General features: G+C 36.1%; 1 protein-coding gene across 1 annotated transcript in view; it reads right to left on the bottom strand.

Moving 5' to 3' along the window:
- The window catches only part of lrp1ba (low density lipoprotein receptor-related protein 1Ba), a 491,547-nt gene that overhangs the window by 335,362 nt on the left and 128,391 nt on the right, over positions 1 to 27,794 (bottom strand). Inside the window, exon 3 of the mRNA XM_088930252.1 lies at positions 17,928 to 18,065. Coding sequence (XP_088786378.1) covers positions 17,928 to 18,065 — 138 coding nt within the window. The remainder of the gene's footprint in view (positions 1 to 17,927; positions 18,066 to 27,794) is intronic.

The raw sequence follows: 27,794 nt of genomic DNA, 5'->3' as shown, positions 1-27,794 counted from the left end.
TGAATTGTGACGTGACAAGGAATGCGATATGCAAACAAATAAGTAAAGGTTGTGCAGCAGACATTTTGCCTTAGAAATGTTCCAACATGATCTACATGCAGGGCTTACAAGTTAGTAGTATTTGTCAGCAAAACCATCTGGAAGTTGAGAGCAATATTTCTATTAGATTAAAAGAGATGTATTCACAAGCCTGCTTCTTTACAAGTTTTGTAAACGTTTGAAAGTTTTGTTGCCTCATTCTGAATCACAGAACATGGTACTGCGCATACCTGGATATTGTGTCTATTTTGTGATGTAAATGGCATGTTTTACAAGTTTTACTGTGGACATTTTATTTTTCTTGTGATTCATCACCATTGATGAGTGGTTTGAAATGCACTCATCAATGTTTATTCTAACCCTGAAAAAAAATTGCACTGCAGTTCCCCTCTGAGACAGAAAGATGTGGAAACTAAACTGTACACTGGAAATTTCTTCTTTTAGCTTTCTTCCTATTTGGGGATATAAAATACAATCAGTTCAATTAAACAATTAAAACAATATAACAATTAAGAAAAGCTAGAAAACAGATGCAACAGATCAAAAGGCCCTGCTGACTCTACTCCATCCACCACCAGCAGTGCACTGCCAATCCCATGCTTCCAGGAGATCTCAGCTCCCTGGCGTGCAGGGGAAGACACTGGCGCTGCTCGCATTCTGTAAAGCTGGTGCTCCACAAAAAAAGCTTTCACCTGAAAGGTCTCTCAGGAGCACCATGTGTTCTCTCTTGAAAAACACTGCTCTCCCACTGAGTGCCTTCACAGCATGCCTGGCATTGTCTTGAGGCGTGTGTGCCATGCAGCAATGAGCACACACACTGAGAACGGCAGGTGTGGGGACTTCTATCTTGATAAAAGCATAGTGGAGTGGAGTAGAGTACAATAAAATCGTGGTAAAACACGGACAAGTATGGTAAACCATGACAAACTAGGAAAAAACTACAGCCAACCAATTTCATAGAGATAACCCTGAGATCAAAGCATTGAGAAACTACAAAGATATCATAGGATTGTACTGTGATAAACTTAACAGCACTACTGTATGGCTTTTTTCTTGTACAGTAACACTGATGTGGCTTATTCAGACTACAAACAGATGTTTGCTTCACATACATAAACCATTTTCATACTGATGGTGCAATCTTCATGGCTTCAGACACTGAAACATGAAGGGGATTGCAATGACAACCCTCCCAAACATATCGCCAAATATTTCTGTGGATTCAACATTTTAGATGGAGAAGGACAGTGTCACAGAAGCAAAATAAAGCACTACAGCTGAGGCAGCTGCACTTTATCACACTAATGTTTAAGGACATTTAGAGAGCTGCTGTACTAATATTTTACTAATGAGGACAGGCTGGACTATTGACTAAATGAACCATGACATTTCAGGTCTGCCATTGTTTTTCTCTGTTTTTTGCAATGAAAAGTAGAATATGAATATATTATCCTCATTTTGTGGTAAAAAATAGTTCCAAAACACTTTATTGGTATATTAAAACTACAACACATTTATCACTGTAATTACAAAGCCCACTGTTAAAATGTCATATTAAATACTGTATGTTCTTACAGAAAAAAAAAAACCTCTTTGGGGCTTAAATCGCCTTTGAAACCCATAATTATACCACAACACAGGACAGTGACAGATATAAATAAAGGCAAGTTTCAGGGTAAAATTACATTTTGGAGAATAATCTAATAATTTAACACAAGCACATCTGCAAATGTTATCTGTTCATGATGTACCAGGCATGTAACTTGAAGTATTAAAAGTTGAACTAAAATGAAAAATGCTACAGGCTGCTTTTATCAGGAGCCATAACAAGGTTCAACTCTCATTTAAAAAAATGCAAAGGAAACATTTCTTGAATAACTATACAGCGGGATTGTTCCTCTGCATCGCTGAGCATTAGTGCTGTACATTCTATTCAGCGAATGCATCTTTGTTTAAATATTCAATGGCAGAAGGAGTTTATAAACCACAATTTCAAGGTCAAAATCTGGGAACTGGAAGACACATTCGAATTCTGTTTCTGAACAATATCTACTCTCTCTTGAGGATCTAAAGTTTCTTTCACATCCTTAACTGGGTGAAAGTAGATGTGCTCAAGAAACTCAGATACCGCAGTTTTGGAGTTTTAACAGGTTTGAGGGAAGGTGAAGGTATTGTTTATCTATCATGGCTGCAGGTTTTATCATCTTGCAGTCCACCTTTTCAAAATGCATAGCTCTCACTGAAGCTTAGTGAAAGATACATCAATGGGCACCAAGTCAGTACAGATAAGCAGAAGCTTAAGTGTGTGAACAATGGCTAACTGCCACTTATAGCAGCACATGCATGCAAATAAGCTGCTTCTGCTGCACCTTAAAATGTAATTGTGTTACTGCTGTTTACGGAATAAACACAGCATAATGGAGATGGGAAGATAGTTCTTTGTCATAATATACTGTACATAACCCATAATACATAATAGCATAGCAATTGCACAAGGCAAAATGTACATACAGTAAATGGCCCTATAGAAGTTATACTGAGGAAAAAAATATATTGTTTGGCAACTGCAATAAACCTGAGGGTAAAATAATATAGAAAAGATAGTTATTTGTCATAATATACAAAACCCATATAGAGTGTGCATGGTTGCATAGAATATGATTAATTGGGTTCAGTAATGCCTTATCTAAGAGGAAAATAATGTTTTGCTGAGAGTTTAGCAGAAACTTTGTAGCAACTCTTAACTGCTTTACACATTAGCTCTTTTTGTACTATAGTTTGTTAAATGGACAAAATCCATTAAATTAAAGCACCTGAAAAAAACATAATTACAGACATTTTTATGCTTACTGAATTGAAATTAGCAGAGTAATTGAGCTTGTTTGTACGGCACACTAGCTCTCTCCCCCCCCCCAAAAAAGTGTTAAACACTTTCCGGTTTATAATGAATCCTCCTGATTGATTAATTACTTGATTACATAATCCTATATATAGTATATTTTGTTAAGAATAATAGGTGTGAAACAACAATATGAAACAGCAGAAAAGTAAAATTTCATCATAAGAACTGACTAAAGTGAAAATGATTGCATTTTCAAATTGGTATTTTTCCACTTTAAAAGAAAGACTTACTAAACCTGTGTATTTTATTATTATGCAGATATGCATGCAATTTTGGAATTGCATTTCTGTAGTGTGATATTAGATTCGTACCAGTGCAAAGAACTGTTGATTTAAGGGTGGCATGGCATATTCCTATGAAAGTCAGTAATTTTTAATACTCATTGTAAGTGACACATTTATGAAGGCAACATGATGCAATGATTTACACAAATCTGAAAGATTAAGAAATAGCATTAATCAAAATAAAAGCTAATCCTTTCCTGACAGACAAATGGAAATGTTTTGTTTCCTGTCAATAAGACAGCATTAATGATAATCCCCCATTGCATCCTTTGAATTCAAAGACCACAATTATATAAATAATATACATAATTAAAAAATACTGTAACGGAACAAAAAGATCCACTGGGAGTTGAAAAATTAGTGTAGAAAAATTGATGCAGAACATTTCACAACATCAAGACAGACATGTATCAAGACAGAGGCACAACACTGATTTCAAACATACAGTATCTACTGTATATATGCGTACTTGGACATTGCATGGGACCAAGGTAAATAACTGAATTACGACATTTATTATTTCATGTTGGTCTTGCTGATAAAGACAGTTCTGTCACATGGCTTTTTACTTGCCAAAAGGTCACTGACAACTAGGTATGAGAATATTTTGAAGACATTAGTGATAATAATAAAGCTGAACTTAAAGAGTTAACTGAGAACAACTTCACATTTGCAGTGATGACCTTGGAAGTACCCATTTATACATCCGGGCATTTATTGCAGTGATCTGAGCAAAGTACCTTGCTCAAGGATACAACAGAAGTAGTCCACCTGGGACAGTACCATAATAAATAAAAACAGACTAAGATCACAATGTTGCATTGCCATTACAGTATATTAAAGTGTAAGGACAAATACGTACCCAATGGAGAAAAAATGCTAATACAGGTCACTATCCATGTGTTATTTTTACGGAGAGGAAGTAAAAAGCAATTGTTTAATCCATGAGTGAAATTATTTTATGACTGCTTGAAGGATCAAATGGCAAAGATAATGCTTTGTTTACTGGAGGGATGCAATAGGCAGAGAAAACTGCCACAGTCCAAACTGATGTAGACTGGCTGTGACATAACAGGTGGTTTATGGAAACAAGCAGGAATCACTGATGCCCGGTAATGGGTGGGTTACATCTACAATGTGTCGACCAACAAAGATATCACTTGAGATGAGAGTGAGCATCGATTTACTGGAAAATGAGCACCAACTGCAACACGAGGATTGGTCACAGGATATTTTACACATTAAGTACAGGTTGGCAGCGAGACTACTCTGTACAACAAGCTCTGATTGGAACGGAGCAATAATTTCACACCACACCAACAATCCTCCTCCACCAACACAATCTCATTCAGGAACACAGTTTTTTCTCCTTGGCGTCAGGGAGTTGGCCTTCTAGCAAAGCTCGGATTGATCTCTTATTCATCAGAAAAAGTGATATCTTTCCATCATCTCTTGTCAAGGTCACCTCTATTTGCTGTTTAACATTGCTGTACAGTTTCATGCTGATATGCAAGGATTTCATCAAAAGACAGCACTACCTGTCATTTTAACATATTAGCATTAACATACTTTTAGTTACAGTAGAACAACAATATTCCCCTTGATGTTTTGAGATTTTGATTATATTTTAATTAACATAATTGCATACTTTAACATATAGTTTGTGACTGTGTTTTACAAACCAAAAACATTTTTAAAGAAGATCATGTCTGCTGGTTTTATAGGGTATTTTTGAAATCTTCTCTTATTTAGAAGCTATTGACAGTTTTCTGATTTGGTTTCCACCCATAAGAAGGGTGACAAAACTTGCCTTCTGCCTTCACAGGTCGGCCCCACACCGTCGGGGGCTCAAACCCGGGACTCCCACGTCACTCAACAGGGACCCAGCCCAGTGAGCCAAAGAGAGATCTCTCTACAGCCCAGTGGCTGTAGTCCTGCTATTACAGGGAAGGGCGGTGACGTCATCGCTCTGGTAAGCCGGGTCTTACACACCACTGACGGCCATAAGCGTTACACTCTCCCCCACTTAACTCGCCGTCCTCGGCGAAGGGCTATCCCACACCGCTCTGACACCAATGTAATGCTACGGGGTTCAGGTGGGCGCCCTCACCTGCTGCCTACACAGGTCGGCCCCGCACCGTGGGGGACGCGAACCCAGGCCTCCGGCATCACTCAACAGGGACCCAGCTTGTTGAGCTAAAGAGAGAACATGAAAAAGGCTCATGCTGTTGTGCAGCACTGCCTCTTGAACTAGAACTAGATACCTCTTAGTGGTGAGGAAAGAAAAGTAGACAAGCTATGAATTTTAGTCCTTATTATATGAATATGAACAGGTTTACCAGTTATTATAGATCTGGATAATGCTGTTTCCAAAGTGATTTGCATTTGTACCCATTCATACAGCTGAGGGTATTAATGGAGAAGGCCTTATGCAGTGGAGTATGTGGGCACATCTGGTGATGTACGTATTTTCCTGAAGGGTACAACAGCATCTCTTCCAATTCTCAATCAACCATACCAACAACTCTTCTAAAACTAATGCCAAGCCTAATAGAAACTCAGAGCGAGGAATAATATCTGTTCGCAAACTCAAAAACAGTCTCCCATAAGCTGTTCTTCTAAAAACTATAAACCTTAGAGAAAAAAAACTTCTGCACCTGTGCAGCAAAGTATTAGTGAAAGAAAAGTGAAAAGAAGCCCACACTGAAGCAGACGCACTGCCTGGAGAAAGACCACATGAATCAAACTGTTTGTTTTCCTTTTTATTTTTCACCTTTCCTCAAGTAGATTGCTTATGTACGCAGTACAGATACAAAGTGGGTCACTGTGGTTGTATATTCCAAACACCTGCCCATTATCAGTGGTGTTAGTGTATGCTATTCATCTCCTCTGGTTTTCTTCTTGAGCTTAAATTAGCTATTTAGCCTGACTCTGAATGTTCCTATAAGGATTTTCAGTACCTGAAAACACATCAAACATCTCTGAGAGTCATATTACAATAGTAATAATTCACCTGGAGGAAAACATGAGGAATATTAAATTGTGACTGAGTTACTTTGCAGAACTACTTTAAATACATTTTTGTATATACATAAACTCAAAAGATCTTTTGAGCACTTTCAGAGTGAAAATGTGTGCCAAATATGGATTCTAAGGACACCTTCGGTCATAGTTCTGCCTATTTCATCACTCAATGTGCAAACTTTTTACAAGTACCACTAAGAGTTTGATTAATAGGTCCTGTTCACATCACTGCCATTAATCTTCTTGAACAAACACAAGCGAGACAACATTGATGGAGATTGGTGGGATAGATTTTGGCACATTGAGGAATCTAGAGTTTATGAACTGTAAAGGAATGTGGAGTCACTTGAGGACCAGAAATAAGGACGAGCAAATCTAAAGCCGGGATGAGGATGTTATTGTTAGGTAGGTAATGTGACAAAGTACTTGAAAGTAGTACTCTTAACTCCTCAGCAGTGTTAGCTACATGACACATTTCTAGAGTGGAAAAGATGGGCAAAATGCTCACATTACCATGTGGTTCTGCAGTCAGCAAAATTCCTGAAATGCACCTCTTTTGCATATCTCCTGCGAATCATTTCAGAAGTAGAGGCCTTGCTAAGGATTTACAGACATACAGTATAAAACATCAATTTGCAATAATAACACCAATAGTTCTTTTAGGTTTAATTCATATTATTTTTCTCATTCTCCATTGAATACCATCCTTATTTAGGAATAACAATTCATGAGTGAATATTAAAATCTTCATTTATAAACAAAAATAGCAATTGCTTTATATTACAAATACAGAACAAAGTTTCATGTTTGTTTTTTCCATAAATAACTCCAAACAGTCCTCTGACTAGACTGATTTAGGGTTTAAAGCAGTAAACTGTAGCATGTCTCATGCTTTTGTGATGGTACACAGTAATAAAAAAAGATTAGTTTTATTTAAGGTACATCTGCATTTTTGCTTATCCAAATCAAATCAGTTAAAATGTTGATTTTCAGGAATTTCACGACCATTGAGGAGGACAATAAATTCAATCAATTTAATAAATTGATTTATTAGTCACATTATTTTTAAGACCTGTAACATTTTAAACCTACAGCATTTTATCCTGCAGATATTTTTCTTCTGCTTAGAATATGCCCTCTTCCAGGTGATCAGATCATGGGTTTTCCAGAAAACACCCAAGCACTACATAGAAGAATAATGTAATTATAAATTTATAACTGAAATTCTATTAATAACACAGTGGACATTTCTTTTGTACTGGGTCTAATAAATGAAAAAAGAAAAAGTTTATTGCATATATATATATACAGTGGTGTGAAAAAGTGTTTGCCCCCTTCCTGATTTCTTATTTTTTTCCATGTTTGTCACACTGAAATGTTTCAGATCATCAAACAAATTGAAATATTAGACAAAGATAACACAAGTAAAAACAAAAAGAAGTTTTTAAATGAAGGTTTTTATTATTAAGGGAAAAAAAATCCAAACCTACATGGCCTGTGTGAAAAAGTGATTGCCCCCCTGTTAAAACATAAATCAACTGCGGTTTATCACATCTTTGGAAAGCTGAGTTCAATTTCTCTAGCCACACCCAGGCCTGATTACTGCCACACCTGTTCTCAATCAAGAAATCACTTAAATAGGACCTGCCTGACAAAGTGAAGTAGACCAAAAGATCCTCAAAAGCTAGACATCATGCTGCGATCCAAAGAAATTCAGGAACAAATGAGAAACAGAGTAATTGAGATTTATCAGTCTGGAAAAGGTTATAAAGCCATTTCTAAAGCTTTGGGACTCCAGCGAACCACAGTGAGAGCCATTTTCCACAAATGGCGAAAACATGGAAGAGTGGTGAACCTTCCCAGGAGTGGCCGGCCGACCAAAATTACCCCAAGAGGTCACAAAAAACCCCACAACAACATCCAAAGAACTACAGGCTTCACTTGCCTCAGTTAAGGTCAGTGTTCATGATTCCACCATAAGAAAGAGACTGGGCAAAAATGGCCTGCATGGCAGAGTTCCAAGACGAAAACCACTGCTGAGCAAAAAGAACATAAAAGCTCGTCTCAGTTTTGCCGGAAAACATCTTGATGATCCCCAAGACTTTTGGGAAAATACTCTGTGGACTGACGAGACAAAAGTTGAATTTTTTGGAAGGTGTGTGTCCCATTACATTTGGCGTAAAAGTAACACAGCATTTCAGAAAAGGAACATCATACCAACAGTAAAATATGGTGGTGGTAGTGTGATGGTCTGGGGCTGTTTTGCTGCTTCAGGACCTGGAAGACTTGCTGTGGTAAATGGAACCATGAATTCTGCTGTCTACCAAAAAATCCTAAAGGAGAATGTCCGGCCATTTGTTTGTGACCTCAAGCTGAAGCGCACTTGGGTTCTGCAGCAGGACAATGATCCAAAACACACCAGCAAGTCCACCTCTGAATAGCTTAAGAAAAACAAAATGAAGACTTTGGAGTGGCCTAGTCAAAGTCCTGACCTGAATCCGATTGAGATGTTGTGGCATGACCTTAAAAAAGCGGTTAAGGCTCGAAAACCCTCCAATGTGGCTGAATTACAACAATTATGCAAAGATGAGTGGGCCAAAATTCCTCCACAGTGCTGTAAAAGACTCATTGCCAGTTATCACAAACGCTTGATTGCAGTTGTTGCTGCTAAGGGTGGCCCAACCAGTTATTAGGTTTAGGGGGCAATCACTTTTTCACACAGGGCCATGTAGGTTTGGATTTTTTTTTCCCTTAATAATAAAAACCTTCATTTAAAAACTGCATTTTGTGTTTACTTGTGTTATCTTTGTCTAATATTTCAATTTGTTTGATGATCTGAAACATTTCAGCGTGACAAACATGCAAAAAAATAAGAAATCAGGAAGGGGGCAAACACTTTTTCACACCACTGTATATTCAGTCCCTCAGATCCAAACAGTACAGTGCTTATACTCTAAAATCATATATCTTAGTAAATATAGCAATATCTTTGTTCATAAGATTTGGAGCCTATTGAACTACAGTAATTGACCTCAGCAAGTCTGTGTTTAGGCAAATAAGAAGGGGAAGAGATTGTGTTTGCAGGATGTCTGATTTCACCCCAAACTACATGTTCTAACACTTCACCAGCTGAGCTTTTGAAATTAAGAAATTGTTCACTTCTGACTTGTTTCTCTCATGTCATGCCATGACTCTGCTCCCCAATGGCACTAACCTCACCATTTCTACTCCTCCTTTCTTTTTCCATACCTCCAGTCTGTTCATTCTCATCCCTGGCTCCACATTGGTGCAGTGAATGAACCATTAACATCAGAGCTGCTCAGTCTTTAACAACTTTTCGCTCTTTGTTTCTCCTCAAAACCCAATTGTTCAGACAGCACCTGTGAACTCTCTCACACTGCTGTGATCCCTGTTTTCTTACATACTGTACATGTTTTTCCATTCAATAAAGTTTTCTCTCTTCTCTGACCTGGCATTGTACTTCTAATACATATCTTCCTTGCCGTTTTGTTTTTTATAATTCGTATTTTTATGTTTTCTTTCTTTGCTGTAAGTGAATGAGTGTTTTCTAGAATTTGTATTTACTTTTAGGTACTGTATTTCTATATTTTGTAGTAGCTGAGGTAACTCCATGGGTTAAAACAATGTCTTGTATGCACAACTGCTTACGAGGGGGCAGGTCCAAATCCCACCTCTAGACTGGCATGGAGGCAGAATGGTCAGCATTGCTGCCTCACAGAGCTGGGACCCTGGATTCAATGCCTGAGGTGCTAACTGCATGGAGTTTGTATGTTCTCCCCATGTCTGCATGTGTTTCTTGTGTGTGTTCTGGTTTCCTCCCACAATCCAAAGACATATGTGTAGGTAATTTGTCCTCTGGAAATATTCACCCTGGTGTGAGCGTGTGTCTGTGTGTGATCTTTGATGGACTGGCATCTCTTCCAGGGTGTGTCATGGCTTGCATTTGTTGCTTGTCTGGATCAGCTCCAGCTACCCTGTGACCCTGTATTGCAATATAAAGGTTAGAAAATGGATGGATGTATATTTTGTAGGTTGCTCTGGATAAGAGCATCTGCAAAGCCAAAAATAATTTGACAAATAATTTCAGCAAGTGTGTTACAATAGAGTATTATTCTTAGTACTATTTCAGGTAAGTATAGTGACTTATCAGAAAGTCACATTTAGCTGCTCAAGGTGAAGAGATCTGAAGGGCCTGTAAGATGTATTGCTTCTAGAGCTCCATATTCTGTCCGAACCTCAAGTGTTAATGAATCTCCCTGAGTTGTTGGCTATATGCACTCTCTAGCCCGATAAGTGTTAATAGTAGTTCCCTCCAAAAAGTGTTATTGCCTGCTTTATCAAATAATCTTTCAACCTGACAGCTTCTTTTGATTGGACTAACTCCGTTGCACTAAGAATCACGCCTTCTTCCATTGACAAGGGCAAAGCCGACTTATTACTCTGTAATCATAACCAAGGCCATTCTTTCACGGCTTTCTGCGAATGTTTTTTTCTCTTTTTAATGTGCCATTTGTGTGACAAGATAAATGACTCAGTATTTTTGGCTTCCCATAAATTCACTCACTGTTGACCCCCAATGCAAGTTAGAAACATGTCTACAAACAAGGTGACAGAATCTATAGTGTTTAAAGCACTGCAGATGAAAAAATTTAAGTAAAGGTCCTTGCTGGGATGCAAATAATAGGATTGTTGTTTTTTTTTGTATATGAACTAAGGTGCCATAAAAAATGCATCTGTCAACTTAATTCTAAAAAAAATTGAAAAAGATGCTAAATTAGCTTTAAATGTAAATGTACTGATAAGGTTAACATTAAACTCAGAAAGAAAGGTAATTCTCTTAGAAATTTAAATACAGTAAATACAGTACATAGACACTGCTCCTAGTCTTGCATGTAACCTTAATGCTCCAATGGAGCTTGACAGCAGTGTTATCACACAGCAGATTTTAGGCTTGGTCTGATTAGGACTGGGATGAAAGACCTCCTAGGAAAATCAGGTTGGTGGACAAGTAGAAAGCACTGGTGTGATGTAATTAGTGGGTCACCACAGTGATTTGTACTCGAACCACAGCTACTCCATTTGAACAAACCAATGCCCCAGTATTTGGGACACTATAGATACTGTATTAGTTGCCATCGTTCATTTGAGATGTTAAATCAAGTTTCTCACTACTTTGCCATTAAAGATCTCATGTCTCGTTGAGAGTAAGAGCATTAATCCCATTCTGATTAAGTTCTCCTTCAAGTGAATTGGTAAAATAAAATCACACCTAGACTGCTAATGTACTGTATAATGGCTGCTGCATATCTCCCATATGAGTGGATAAAGTGGCTTCCCTCTTATGTATGGAGGGTCTGGGACTCTTTGTGACTGTATTGCTAAATAGATTTAACTATAAGCAATATTTTTATCCCTGACTTTATCCTAAAAGCAGTTTCATGTGTGCTTATCCGAAAAGCAGTTTCACTACATAATATAACTGCGGTGAACAACCAGCCAAAATAGCTACCAATGTTTGGGACATCTCCACTGTTTCAAAATATTTTTTTCCAGAAAGTGAAAGACATACTAACACTGTATAACATTTAGTAAAGACAGAAGAAATAAAGAAATTTATTTTATATGTCTCATAACCTAAAGTGTTTTCCCTACTAATAAGAATCCACCAATAATCTAGAAAAATTCACATTACCATAAATGGTTAGCATTGACAAAACATTCTTCCTAGACTTTAATAATATTATTCTGCTACCAAAAGACTTCCTCCTAGAAGGATGTGCCCTTACAAGTCTTGTGTTGTCTTGGAAAGTTTAGACAGTATAGGCCTGGTTCAGGGCCTCAATTCAAGGTAATTCATTGGGCATCAAGTCTGAATCTTCAGATTCCTAGACAGTCCTACACAGGACACACATAAGAAAAAATATCCAAAACAATGTTGCATTACAACTTATTTGTTAATCGTTTCATGCAAACGATGCACAATATACTCTTAATCCAACAATTAAGTTTGTTTTTACAGAAGTGAAACTCTTTTCTAAAAAACCAACAACTAGCCCTGATGGCTGGATAAGATTTCTAAAACATACGGACTCTTATTAAATATGAAGTACAAGACATGCTTAAAGCATATTTAATATTTTCAATACTGAAATTTAAAAAGAATTGAATAAATAATCTAGACTATCGCCCCAGAATGGGTAATTCATTGGTTTTATGATGATGTGCAGTATTAGGACATTAAAGTTAATCAAAGGAGAGATTACAAATTCATGCAAAGCAATAAGCAACACTTACTTAAACAACTTTAACTTAAAACACACAGTGTGTGTTTTTAGATGCACAACTATCAAAAACGCAAAATGAGATGAATGGCTTCCTCAACTATAATTTTGTATATATACTTGGAACTTTACACAGAATTACTATTAGTATTTTACAAATGCACTTTTTACAGCCATCGTTGTTGTTTATGGATGTTATCGTGCATTGAGTGCATTAAATGGACAATTACACAAATTATTTATGTCTACCTCCAGGATTAATTATCACCTTTTACAAGACTTCAGGGATACATTTGAAATGTTTCAAAATCACTTTAAATGTACAACCGTGGTAAAGTGTTTTCTAAATCATTAAAAAATGCCCTTACTTGTTTCAAAAATGTTCTTAAGTTTGGCTTAATGAATCGTTGTATAATACTTATTATAGAAAAATGCACTTAATTTACACTTTTTATCCTCTTCTTCACAATCGGCATAAAAACCTTTGCTGTTTCTCGCTGCTCCAGTCTTTGGAATAAGAAAAACATTTTAAATCATAACAGTGATTGAGGAGAGAGGCACACACTAAGGAGAGGGTTACCAGATCACTAAAATCCCTATAAAAACAAATATACTGTATTGAAAAAACATTAACTGTACATTTTTTAAGAAGTCAAAATTTTTAGGAGATTAACTATCAGACAAGGATAAGATAATAAAAAAGGTGGAATTAGTAGTACAAATGCATTAAAAGCTTCTTTGACATAATTAGATGGTCAAATGGAAAATGGTAGATTAGCTTGACAGATAGACACAGGTACTGTAAATTGTTGTTCTTTAAGCTGCAGTAGAAACCCCAAGACCAGGCTGCAGATAGATACAGTAGGTCACAGGAACAGAATCCCTTCTAGAAATCCCATTCTCAAAGAAATTAAGGAATCTGATGTTTTGTTTGCTTTTGAATCATGCTTTAAAAATTATTTGAGGAGTAACATCAATTTAGAATTGTCAGTGGTGACTACAGATGGTGATTACAATCCCAAAAATCAGAACATTGGATGTATTGCTGTGAGATTTTTTGGGGAAAGTGCACAACACAATTTGATTACATTTTTACACTAAAATCTGTTGAATTTGCCTGCTATTTGCTTGAAAATGATCTAAATAATGAGCGCTCTTATCTTTCTTTTCAGGGATAGATAATTCACCAACATACTGTATAGAAATAAATAGGTATAAGGTACAGCTACTGTAGCTTTTCTACTTTGTTACATTTTGAAAATTACTTTTGAATTGGACCCTAAAGACTAGAGTTCAGAAGTCCGACACTGCCAAATCATTGATTGTGTATATGCATTCTGTAAAACCAGCACTGCATTCCTTTTCTAAAATAAAAACTAATGCAGAACCAATGTCGAAAAAATCAATATAATCAACCTCATTAAAAATTAAAATCAGCAGTTTAGTTTAAAAAAAACCTTTCAACAGTTAGTGTACATTTGATGTACCAAAAAGATTCTCAGCTAATTGCTCCCTGCAGGAGGTACAGTACAGTACAGTACATCTATACATGCACATCTGGGTTAGCAAAATGTGGAAAACTCAACATTCAGTTTAATCTGAAACATTATCGATTATACTGCTGCCACTAATACATAAATACCAGTTTATTTTATTTGAGAAAAACTAATATTAAGGGTTTTGTAGTTACAGTATGAGACTTTATTTTCCTTGTGACTGTATTTTCCTTTAAAATGCCCTGATCATCCAAGTGTTTACTCAGTATTCTGGAATTGCCGCTAAGAATCTGTAGTAACAGAATCTGTAGAATACACCTCCGAAAAAATGGTTGTGTGGTTTATCACTCTCATGGTGAATCAGGATAAGTCATGTAAACAGACTATAGTATTATATTTGTTTTAATAATTCAACATAAAATGAATTTAAAATCATTTAAAATTAATTATACTAGAGAATGATACTATTTTATTATTTATGAATAAAACACATGGTTTTTGTGACATTGCATTGTCAGAAAGCAAAGCTCTTTTCTAAGGAGACTATGGTAAACCCCTTTAGCAGAATACAGACAGAGAAGTACACTAGGTGTTTTGGCAAGCACTGGAAATGGGAATGAATTTGGGCTGTTGTCCAGCATGATCACACATAGACACACTTAATCTGGAACGTGCACAGAATGCAATGAAGATGTGTTTCTTTGCTGACTTGTAATTGAGTTTATTTAGTATTTCTAAGAAACTATACATAGTGGTTATTTAAATGCCACATATACATTCCAATTCTCAATATCAGTATAATTTTAGCATAATCTTTCTAAACAATCCGTTAGTATATTTAAAATGTAGAGTGTAATGCAGTGAACAGCTGAGTCAGACCTGCTTACCAATTCTTTGGATTTTAGAATCTGGAGATGATTTTGTGGATCTGCCAATAAAATATATTTTTTGACTAAAAACAACAAATGAAAAAGTAAATAGTGTGAAATATTTTACATAAAATTATTAATATGAATGTGGTTAAAAGGCAATTATTAGTTTTAATACAATAAAAGTATCTTCAGTTCCTACCCTATACTACAAGTATATTTTGAAATATGTTCCATTTGTAGTCTGCATAATGATGTGACCTAAGTATCTGTGTAGCAGCAGTAAAGGAATGAATCACAAAGTGGGGGGAAAGGTCTATTGTAAGGGACTTGAGGGCTGTAGTATTCCCTAGGTATAAGAACAAATTATATAAAATGTTAGTTACAAAAAACAAATTCAATTCAAACTGAAAAAAGTAATTCAAAATTAAATGAGCATGATATTGACAAGACGGTGCACTAACACTCAATTTACTGTTCTGATCTGGCTTTTCAAATGAGAGCTTACTTGAGTGCATGGACCTTAATTACAATTTGAAAAAATAAGTAATTGAATGAAAATAAGGTTGTTGAATAATTAAACGGAACATATAGTGTATAGCTAAATTACACAGCGTTATAGCATTGCAAGAGGCTGGCATTATGAATATGAATAACAGGATTCCATTGTATTTTTGTTCATGTCAGCAACAAATCATTCATCATTGTTTCTAAAGTTTTAAATATTTAAAATCTGGAGAAATGGTGTTCAGCTGCCAGACTTACTGATTTCTCAAATGGAGATAATTGTGTACAGTAGCAGGAGTAGGTTGAAGCTCAGGTATGTCTTCTTAGAGTGTTAAACAAAATCCTTCAAACATATTCTTAATGTAATCTGTTTACTATTTAAATTTACAGTATGTGACTGGCATACATTTCATGTATGAGAAAATTGATGTTATACATTATGAAATTACAGAATTAATTTTAGTTGATATTTGCCAAAGAAACAAATACAGACGTTTGTGTGATGTGTACATGCTTTCCATTTGTTTTGGTACTTTTCCAATGAAAAATTCTGCTTTTTTACTTGATCTATAATTTTTTTTACGTAACCAGACTCTGCATTTTTTCCTATTTCTGTGCAATTAGTTGTTATGGCAATAAAGTATTGAACCCGAACTCCTTTACAACCTATACTTTTTCAGCCTGTTTCCTCTGAGGGTTCTCATTAAAATGCAATACTACAAACCAAATACTATTGTTCAGAAAATACATCTTTTCATTAGGTGGGTAGCTGCGTCAGCATGCGTAGGCTGCAAAGGAACAAGTAATAGGTTTATTCCATGCTGAAAAAAAGAAGAAAGAGAACACAACGTTTCGGCCGTGGAGCCTTCTTCAGGCTCCACGGCCGAAACGTTGTGTTCTCTTTCTTCTTTTTTTCAGCATGGAATAAACCTATTACTTGTTCCTTTGCATCTTTTCATTAGATTGTTAAAAGAAGGAAAAAGCTAGACAAAATAAATCCATATGAGGCAAAATGTTGTAACACTAGAGCAAAATCAGATTGCTGTCGAATAATGTGCTCCAACACAGGACAACTGAGAAGGTGAAATTTGTTAATATCACTTCCTACATCACAGGTATTTGAGCCTTAATTAAATATTAATATTAATTATATATTAATAAAAATAATGTTATATTAATATTAAGAATCAAAGTTATTGATACTATCAAAGTCTTCTGCATTGTTGTTACTTTATGCCTGGACAAGCCAGAGCTCGCAGCCCTCAGTCTCCATTCGCACGCGGAGTCACACCCCCCCTGGTGCCATGAGAATATGATTGAGGTTGCTGTCAGTGCAACCTGGTTAGTGGCGGATATTCAAGCCCTGCCCTGCCCCATCGGACGCTCTGTCACTTAGCTTCCTCCCAGTGTGTGGTAGTGCGCTTGCTCGAAATGGTCTGCCCGTTACGTCTTGCATTCCCCACGAATCCATCTGAATCCTCAATTCTGATTCAGAGCCAGAACTTGATGACCAGAAGGATCCCCGTCTGTTTCCCCATTGCTACTGTATGTCACCACCTATGGTGGCGTTAGCATCCTACCTGATCTGCCTGGCTGCAGTTTCCCTGCTCTGTCTGCCTTCTGACAATCTGCCCAGCTCATCCCCAGCTTTGCCCGTCTGCCTGGTGTATTCACATTCTCACTTGTTTGTCTGCCTTCACAGGACCTAACTCTTCGATTCCTCAGCCTGTCTTACAGACGTCCATTCTCCAGGTCAGCGCCACATTGTAAATTGTGCATTTTATCATTTAGAATTTCTTGTTTGCACATAGAGCATCGCTGGCACCAGCAGGACTATCATAGACTTGCTCATCAATGAGCAGGCGGCTATACTCTGCAAAATATTTTTAGTGGCTGCTATATATGTTTCACACAGATGATTTGCAAATGATGGATCTGTGTAAATCAATTAAGGTATTTGAAGAAGATAGATGACATTGTTACAATGTTAGTGAAATTCAACACTTATCACTTAGCTTATCACTGACTGAATTTTCCACACTCTCGCTTACCTATTAATGGTATTAATAATAGTTATAACTAAAAAAGCAAATAAACACATTTTGAAGAATTTATCATACTGAATACACACAAGCATTGCTATCTTGATAAGGAAAGCAAATTGGTCCTAATTTGTTGATCTAATTGGTTCTAATTAATTTTCAACAAAGTTAAAATACCAACATATCAAGGTCCGTCATGAATAATCTCAAAAACATATAATTAATATTTAATAATATACAGTTTTATAAAGCCTCACATTAATAAATAGTTCAATGTTTCTTTTAATGATCACTATCAAAAGCAATGTATATATTCACTGCAAGAATAGATTTAATTTACAAGTGTAGAGATTAAGGTCAATGGCAGATTTAATTTCAAAGATGGTGCAAACAAGTCATTTTTACTAGTTTTAATGTTGAGCACTATTGTACATTCTTGCTCTACAGTAGTTCACTACTCACCTCTGCAATGCACTCCTTCATCATATCCATCATCACAGTCCAGAACTCCATTGCAAACTTTGTTATAATGAATGCACTTCCTTGTACCAATACACAGCATGTGATTGAGAGGGCATTTCACCACTACATCTCCAGGACCTAAAATAAAAACACAATCAGATGTTATACAATTCAAGCAACCTAAAACCTGTTGCACACTTCAAAACACGATTAAATCTGTTCCCCAACAAAATTAACAAATCAAGTGCATTTTGAATAACTCATATACAGTATAAGTAGATACTGTATACTTATCGTAGATAATTTTAAATTAGTTTTCTCTCAAGTTTTGAAACAGTGTTGACAGTCATCCCTATCACCACCGCCTGCCACCTGAAGGACATAGTCATAGTCAGTCCTTGTATGATCCAGTCCTTTTGCCAAGCCAAAGCAGCCAGTATGGATCTGCAATCTCCCCACATCACTATACTCAGTTTTCGTGGCATTTGGGAGTATTTTTAAACAGCACAGTCTAACTCTGCCAGCACTTTACCACTTGCTCTGCCTCCTAGTGGAGACAAATAGCAATTGAGATGCTTGGGAGATCAGGCCTTATTTTTTCTCTCTACATCAAACAAGGATCCTACAATCAATCAAAGACAGTAAGGTGAAAAAAAAACAAAAAACAAAGGTTTTGATGGAAGGCTGAGAATGTCCATCAATACCGACACAGCTGTGGCAGCATTGTTACCCATCTCATTAATAATAACTATGGTGTATTTAGCTTGTGTGCTTGTGGGCAAGAAAGCAGTAACACGTTAAGGTGAGTCTGGATGGAGAACAGCAAGCATACCAGCAAACACACTCACACTAATGGCTGCAATTTCTGTGTCATAATAAACACTGGCTTCAAAGGCTGTCACAGTGAAAGGATATTAGAATTCACCAATGAAATCACTGAAAACAATAATGAACTTCATTAAAAAAAACTTCTCAAGCTTATGTATTAAAAACAAATGGTAATGTTGAAAGCAGAATGCAAAAATTACATATAACAAAAATATAATGACTAAAAGCCCAGTATTATTGATTATAATTGACATGCTTTCCTGTTTACTGTACAGTAGAACAAAATAGTTGTTTCCCAAAATACATGGCAAATGTCACCTTTTACTGTTGTAGATCTAAGTATATTGCCCTTATTTTATAACGTCTTCATTGCCATTCCGTTGGAATGTTGATTCAGGACTTACTTCCACATTACTTTCCCAGTGGATTCTGTTCCACATTTATGGTCTCAGGAAGGGTATCTTATATATAATTGAGAGCATGAGATTTAAAAATATAGCGTAAAAATAGTTTTACTCCTCCAGTGGGTTTAGTGAGCATTCCAGCACCAGAGCTGTAATACCGCATCAATAAAAAAAACACATGACATACATTTTGGTAAAAATTTAAGTTATAAATTCATTTTTTACTTAATATTAATTTTGTTCAGAAAGTTTCTTTCCACTTTACCATGACCTTTCCCATGCTAAAGCTGAGCTTTAAATTATCTTATATTTCACTACTTGCTAATGGCAAGTTAAAATGTTGATGCCTGCAGATGCCACACCTGCCTCACATACAGTGTGTACATGTGTGTGGTGTCTACAGGGAGCTGTTTCTGCATTTCACTTCTAGCTTCTGACTAAAAGCATTGCTCCCTTGTAGATGTAACATTTGTAATATTCCAAATTTATACACAGCAAGCAATTCATTAATTTTAAGCTTAGCATTTATTTAACTTTTCAGCTGATTAATTTATACCCAAATCAAGCACTCTTTGCGATCTCTTTTTAACGCTTTGGCAGTCCACTCTTTTGGCATTACCAACTTAGAAAAACAAAAAGAAAGATACTTACTGTACAAAGCACAAAAATGAAAACACATGATAAGAAGTTACAGCCAAAGAGATAACACTCAAAAATTAGGAAATAGCTAGACCAATAAGAAAAAAACTAATAGCTATTTTATTTCTATATATACAGTATGTCGTGGCACCCTGGGGTTCTGGTCACCTCAGCCAAGCTTGTTTCATCTAAGAAACTGATGGCAAGCTGGTGAGGTTAATACTGAAATTGTCCAAGTGCTCTATTTCATATTAACACATTTCCAGAGACTCAATGACCCACAGCCTTCAGCACTTTCAGAAGAGAAAACAGACAAGAGAAAGCCTACTCCTCCTGGAGTTCTAGCTACAGTACAAAGCCTGTCTGGAAGGTCGGGTGGCTAATCCACTTACCAACTTATAAACAAAAAGACCAGATGAAATGGAAATGTTCCATTTCAGCACTTTACCATTTTTCTCCCATTTTAAACCAAAGCATGTTCTTCCAGAATTCTCTTTTTGTTCACCAGACTGCAAAAAAAAAACTAGCCTAAATTACCTCAAGGCACAAACATCCTGTTGGCCCTAATGACCCGTAGTCAAGTGAGGCATACAGTTGCATACATACTCTTATGGGCCCTTAAACTACAGCAATAGAGAAAATTACAAATGGCTGAGGCTGTGAAGTATCCTGGGCCCACAATAGACACCTTCTATGATCTTGCCCCATATTTTGTTACAATTATAAATAAATTTGAATCTGTTATAAAGTGAGAAACTCAAAAACATTTTGAATAATAAATGCTTAGGAACTACAGTAGGCATTATACAGTACATTGTATTAAGCAGTCATGAAAAGAAAGATTTTAAAACAGAAATATGAGGTATGAGTACTAAACCAGTGATTACAGATGGTCGTTAATTGTATAATAAATGGTAATAATTTTCATTCGTGAGATGTCTGCTACATTATCTGTGCAAAATCATTTACCTTTTGCTTGTACTGTAACTGGCTACCTTTTCTATGTAATTTGTTAGCTTGCAAATTTAGGGCTTTTGTTTCCCATACATGTACAGTAGGATGTGCTTTGGTTTTAGTTTTGCTTTCTCAGTTTTAGCTCAATGTGTCTGATATACATAACCATTAATACAGAGTGCATGCACAGTACAAGCAAATTAAATTGTCAACTACTAGCAAACTTTGAAAACCTTTGCAGATGCACGTACAAGATACTGAGTAAATATTTTTTAGTGGAAAACACAATGTTACACCATATGATGTTTCAAAAATTAACATGACACTAAAAAAAATTTTGGTTCCTTTGTGTATAGTGTATTACAAATATATAATAATCTAATAAAGCATTGCATGTTTCATCTGCCTCAGAAATTGAAACTTTTGTCAGAGACAATGCGATAACACTGGACATCTGTTGTCAAACTCAAACCTTCACTCTCTTTTCTGAGTAACATCAATCTCTATCATGTGCTTACTTGTCTGCATTGCTACCTAATTCCTTTCATTGTGCATATACAGTATCCTTTCACTATAGAAATTCTGCCTTCACTGTGCAATGTTATCAGGAAGTAATGACATATTTTGCAATGTTAAAGGATTCTGTTTTGATGAAATATCTGTACTTTCACTGACAAGGTCTCATTTATCTATCTCCAAAATCTTCTGTAGCCCCGGGGCCACAAAGGAAGATAATGGCAATCATATTATGATGTTACCTCAGTGGATGGAACATTACAGTGGCTATAATTATTTTCACTACATACACAAGAGATTCAATATCAAATCAAGAGCATAATACTAGCCTATTAAATTAGACCGTTAACACTTAGACATGTCTTCTGAATGGAAAAAAATAACACAATTCACCAAAAGAACAATAAAGTCATGAAGCATTGGATACCAGAAACCTAAGGCATATACCACAAAGTCCATATACCAGAAAAAGTATTTAAAGAACCAGGGTACAGAGACTTTTAAAGCAATAATGACCGATCAAAGGAGACAGAATTTCAGCCAACTTTCCCTTCAAAAATAGACAACAAATATACAGTATGTATTTCAAGTAGGTAGCTGTGTCAGCATGCGTAAGCTGCAAAAGAAGAAGTAAAGGTTGAATCCATGCTGAAAAGAGGAGAAAGGACACCTGAAGAAGACTCCATAGCCAAAACATTGTGTTTATTTTCTTCTCTTTTCAGCGTGGATTTAACCTTTACTTGTTCCTTTACAGTATGTAATGTCTGCATTGGAACAATAAATCAAGAATTTCAAAATGATATCCAAAAGTATGTGCTGTATACTTTTGTAATTGCAAAATCTTTGTGTAACTTAAAAGGAAAAAAAAAGTTTAGATACACTTGAAAGGGGACATTCCCCATAATGCTCAAGTGAGCTAAATCCACCTGTATGTCGTATACATCTGTAAATGGATAGTGCTCAGCGGTTAAACCAGAATGATAATTCTGACCTTTGCTTGGCCCGTCAAATAAAGGTGAGCAATTAAAATTATAAGCAACTGAAAAATAGTGTGCTCTCTATAAATATATAAACACATGCTCACTTGGTCAGTGCAACACTAATAATTATGTACACTCTGAACTGTCTTTATACTAATAAGTACAATTAATGCAATTGAATGATTACTCTAAAATTAAGAATAAAGTTTCTGCTGCCTTGTGATGCCTTGATGACATTAAAGTATCATCATTAAGGTTGTTATAATTATTACGGATGAATATTAGTCTCAGTAAAAATGGATTACAATGATCTCATGAGTTGCATTTTAAACTTTATTTAACAATATAGAATTGTAAACAGGATTACAAAATTTAACCTAACTTCAAAATAAATCTTACTCAAACATTAACTTGTTTTAAAGAAGAGGTGTGGGATGGTGAAATGAATTATTTGTTAAAAGAACAGTGTCTGCGATTAAATCCAATGAAGTGTTTATAGATTCATTAGAGTTCCAAGGAGACTAAATTGAGAACACTGTCTAAAAAAAGTGCTTGTAGGTGAGAAGCTGAATAGCTGTCTGAGAAGGACAAGAAGGGTTTTTTTTTGTCAACACTTGACATGACAGATCTGTGAACAATACATCTTAAAACAATATTTTGAATTAGTTGGAATCCTGTAGAAAGTGTTTTTCACAACAAAAGTCCTTGGGTTTTTCATTATGTGCCGCTTAGAAGAAGAGCTGACACTGAAAGGCTTGTGTCGTTTTCATTTATAGTACAAATTAATTTATTTTTCCCTTTCCATTAACTTCAAAGCAGTGAAAGATAGAAATGCCATTCTTTGTTCAGACCACTGTCAAAATAAAGCTTCAATCTTCTTTACTTTTCATACAATATTTTTAATTAAACTTAGATGATAGTTATTCTCCTCCAAGCAGTGAAAGAATAAAAAGTCACCCAGTGCTGGATAATCCATGTTCTTCGTAAATCTCAGGGCGTTCTGGCTGAAATCCTACTAGCTGTACTCACTGTGATTATCAGTTTAATCAGGTCTGAGACTACCATTCTTGAAATGAAAATGTATTAAAACATTTGTCTGAGAGTGAATCAGGTGAGGTTATCTACACAATCTACTGAAATTCAAGCGAAAAACAAAGAGACTGACTTCTGTTTCTGTTAGGAAACAATGTTGAAATTTTCTATGACAACATAAATTCAACTTCCAATACTTCACATCAATAAATAATGCACTTAACCTTTCTTCACCGAGTGTACTTGACTTCTTGTAGTTCATTTGTATATATTCTTTTGTGATTTCATCCATTAGTGGTGATGGGAACCTTCTTACACAATTTAGGAGCATCTGGATGTGGTTAATTTTTAGAAACAGTTTTCCTTTTATTTGTCAACTCTTCAAACCAATGATATTCCTTGCACTCACCTAGTACCAAATAATGCTACTAATCTTGACCTCTTGCAGCAGCCGAGACAGATCAGGCTGCCTGGTCTCACTGCAGATAGAAAGAAGTTGGCCCTGCCTTGGAAGTCTCTGCATTCCCTCTCCTGGCGTCACAGGTTGTAGGCGATGTGTATGTTAGAGAAAACTTCTGTTCTGTTTTTTGGAAATTTTAAAGTAGTAAAATAGTAAGTAAAATACTTCACAAAAAAAAAATACAGTTGCTACCCAACTTCCAGACAGGTCTTTATAGGTTCAGTTTGTTTTCCTGTATTATTTCTTTCCCAGAAAAACTGGTTTTTGCAAAATAAGCTGTCTTCTCGCACTGTACCCTTGCAAACAAAGCACTAGAGCTCTGTTTGATTCTTCCTCACCATTTTGTACCAGAGGACAAAAATCTTGGAGACCTCACCCTCCTTTACGTCATCCGTGCAACACAATGTTTTACTATGAGTTCTAGATTCATGGATAAGTCTTTAATATTAACTGCTATACCACTGCTCTACAATGTGGGAGCGCAGGCTTTTCACAACTCCTGTCACATAATAATGCATGTTGCAATTGAGGGGAGGGGGGCAGGACTTTATAATGACCACATCATTCCTATGAGTCAAGTCTTTCAGAAATGTCTAAACTGAAAGCAACAGTTCTTTTTCTTAGGGAAAGAACTCTCTGTCATCTCAGACCAATTTAAACAAGTGTCTGTCCTTAGTTGCCAGATGTACAGTAGAGCAAGCAACACCTCTACATTGCTTCTTGAAGCTTTAAATCTCTCCTCACAATTTGCTCACAAATTGTCACAGTTCCCTTCAAGGGATCCACCAAGGACAGCATGGCTGTGACATGATTACAGCAACAAGCTGGAAAACCATTACACCCATTAAAATGGAGGACAAGGTGCAAAGTGACTGGGAAAAGGGAGTAAATCATAAATTGCACATCTCACTTAAAGTCTCAAAACATATTCAGCATATAGAATGTACTGTATGTAAATGAATTCAGAGAGATCTGAATCCAGATGTGAGAAGCCATTTTGCCCTCCCTACAGATGTCTAAGCACAGTGCAATGTATAGGCTATATATTAGTACTGTCTGTACACTATGTAAAATCACAAGCAACTTAGCAAAGGGGTGGCTATCAAATTTGTATCTACATTCTAGAGATCATCTTTATATTTTAACTTGATTAAGTTGATTAAGTTTTTCACTTGATTAATAAATCTCAGACACTGGGTGATATTACTTGTGCATGTCTGATGCATTGCTTGTTTCCTGTTACAATTTAATCAATATGTACAGTGAGTGCACAACTGTGAAACTGTTGTGCCTCATTATTTGGCCACCAAAAATAAATAAAACAGTAGCAACAACTACTGCCAGCAAGAAGAAATACAGGATTAAACAGTAACTTTTTTCGTGGAGCTGTTCTTTGAGACCAGATCAAAGGGAATGGATGTTCCATATCTCCCACCACAGCTATCATCCTGACAACCTTAGCTGTGAGCCTGTGCAGTCAACAAGAAAAACAGGCTAGGTATCTCATACCAGTCAGTCATTGTCATTGAGCATTCATCATCACAGTAAATATCCACCTAACACAATTTACCTCGGTGCTAGTGTTATCATGAGCAGATATGGCATAGCAAAAGCAAAAAAATAGACTGCCAATGCTCCCGATAGCATAATCTTCTCAGATGAGGACATTTTTCACGTGAATGGGACTCTGAACTGCCAGTATTATTGGTAAAAAACCCTCAGGCAATTATGGAGTACTTGCCACTTGATCTTAGTTACATGGATGTGGTCTGACATCTACCAAGGCTTTATTGCTTGATGTTTCATCAAATGCAGTGTCCTGTGCACCTTGGCCACGAATACAGTACAGTATATCCTTGTTCCAAGCCTCAGAGGCCCTTTGTCTGCCCAACCAAGCACATACTGGTGCAGCAGGGCAGCGCTGTTGGTCATTATTCTGTATTTCTAACTTCATGTTCCCAGATGATGGCTTTAACAGTTATTTTTGCAACTGTTGTTTTTTTTTTCTTTGTCACAGGTTTACTGTAATTAGCTGTGCAGCCAAATGGGGAAGAAGTATCCCTTTACATCAAGATTGCTGAAACTGGGGGGATAAGGGTCTGTTGGGGTGGACAATGGCAGGTGCTTCACACAAAACAGATAACTTGTTGAACAGTATTATGAAGTATTTTAGTAATTTTGGACAATTTCAGCATTTTCTTTTTAGCTTTTACTTTTAGCACAGCTGTTGTTTATCACATTGAATGCCCTCAGTTTCCACTATGTAATTATTATTGATAATAATTCCTTACACTTATATAATGCTTTTCTGGACACTCCATTCAAAGATATTTGGGACACCCCTCCAGCACCAGTGTGAAGCTCCACCTGGATGATGTGACGACACAGTACGCTCCCCAAAAGCCAGCTCTCAGTGGGGAGGAGAACAGAGTGATGAAGCCAATTCATAGATTGGAATTATTAGGAGGCCATAATTGGTAAAGGCCAGTGGGAAATTTGGTGAGGTCTTACCGCCAGAATAACCCCCATTCTCTTTTCAAGAAACGCCCTGGGATTTTTAATGACCTCAGAGAGTCAGGACCTTGGTTTTACAAAATCGTTCAATTTCTCTTGTGTGTACTGTACTGTACATACTGTACTGCAACTTTCAGTTTCTCCAAAGTTTCTCCAAAGTGTGAGTAAAGAAATACAGAGGATACATTTTAGAAATCAACATTCACTTTCTGCAAGACTGGCCCTTGTAACTTATTCTTCTATTCTTTTGCATTAAGATCTTCAGATTCTTAGTATTTGAAAATGTGAAGCCAGAGTCAATCTGAAACCCTTTGAAGTGGTTATTTGAATAAAATACCTTAGAACTCTGCTGATGATACCTTCCTCTTGCAATAACTTGACCGGGCTCTTTGCTTTAGATCTACTTAGCAACAAGATTGTATTTTCTCTAAAAGGTCAGTGTGGTCTTAAAAAAATAATACTAGGTTTCTTTAAAAACTTTCTTTGATGTAGTTTCTCAGACTATATTTCCTCGTAGTGTTTCCATGCCATTTCCTTAACTCTGCACATTTCACTGGGAACAAAAATATATTACAACACCTCTTCTGTCTGTTTGCATTCTTTCTGATGACTTATCTTTTCCTCAAATGCAGCCACACACACACTAAGTCAATGGCATTAGCGCAGCACCCATTGGGGGCTGATCTCAAAATGTCACAGAGATCAACCTCTCCTCTTGGGAGCATGTGACAGCAAATCCATGTCCTGTTATAACCTCTCATTCTATTTTGGAGGAATATTGCTTGTGTATGTAAGAATGAGCATTTAAAAAATGTCACCTTTTAGTTTTTTGGCACTAATGGCTTCGGGTATAATTATGGATGTTAGTATGGTTTGTGTCTTTAAGTCTTGAAAATCAATTTCTTTGAATCTCAAAATTTGAAATGCTTTGAAAATATCTTAACTTCTCCACCAGCTCTGTGGTTTCAGAGCTCCTTGGAGACACAATTCTATGCTACTAAATGAATACATCACTCAGTGAAATGCATTGAGCTGTGCATTGAATAGTGCTTACAGTGTATTCTGATAACAAAAGCACATAGGTTTTTAAATCACATTGTATTTCAGATAAATACACTGTGTATTAAACATATATAATAAATCACTAGCTGCATAAAATTAAAAACATATATCATGTAATGTAATGAAATCTGAGTGTAATGAAATGAAGGTGTCATTTACTGAGATTGTGCATACATTATGATGAAGGACACTCAATCATTGAACATTAATACATCATATTCTGAAGCACTCACTGTGTAATAAAATGTCCATACACCATTGAAAGAAACACATTTTAATTTAATAGCTACACTAGCCCCACCTATAAAATAGTGCATAGAAAGGAATGGCTGTCCATTAATAGAACTTGGAATTTTATATAGAAGTCTTTCTATACAATAGAAAATCTGAGATTTCCTTTATTTAGAATTTTATTTTAAATGTCATGAAAACATTATCATGAAATTGCTGTATTTTTTTGTTCACAGGAGATATCCTA

This window comes from Atractosteus spatula, chromosome 13 (assembly GCF_055471065.1).
Source record: "Atractosteus spatula isolate fAtrSpa1 chromosome 13, fAtrSpa1.hap1, whole genome shotgun sequence".
NCBI lineage: Eukaryota > Metazoa > Chordata > Actinopteri > Semionotiformes > Lepisosteidae > Atractosteus > Atractosteus spatula.
This window is presented reverse-complemented; position numbering and strand designations above follow the sequence as displayed.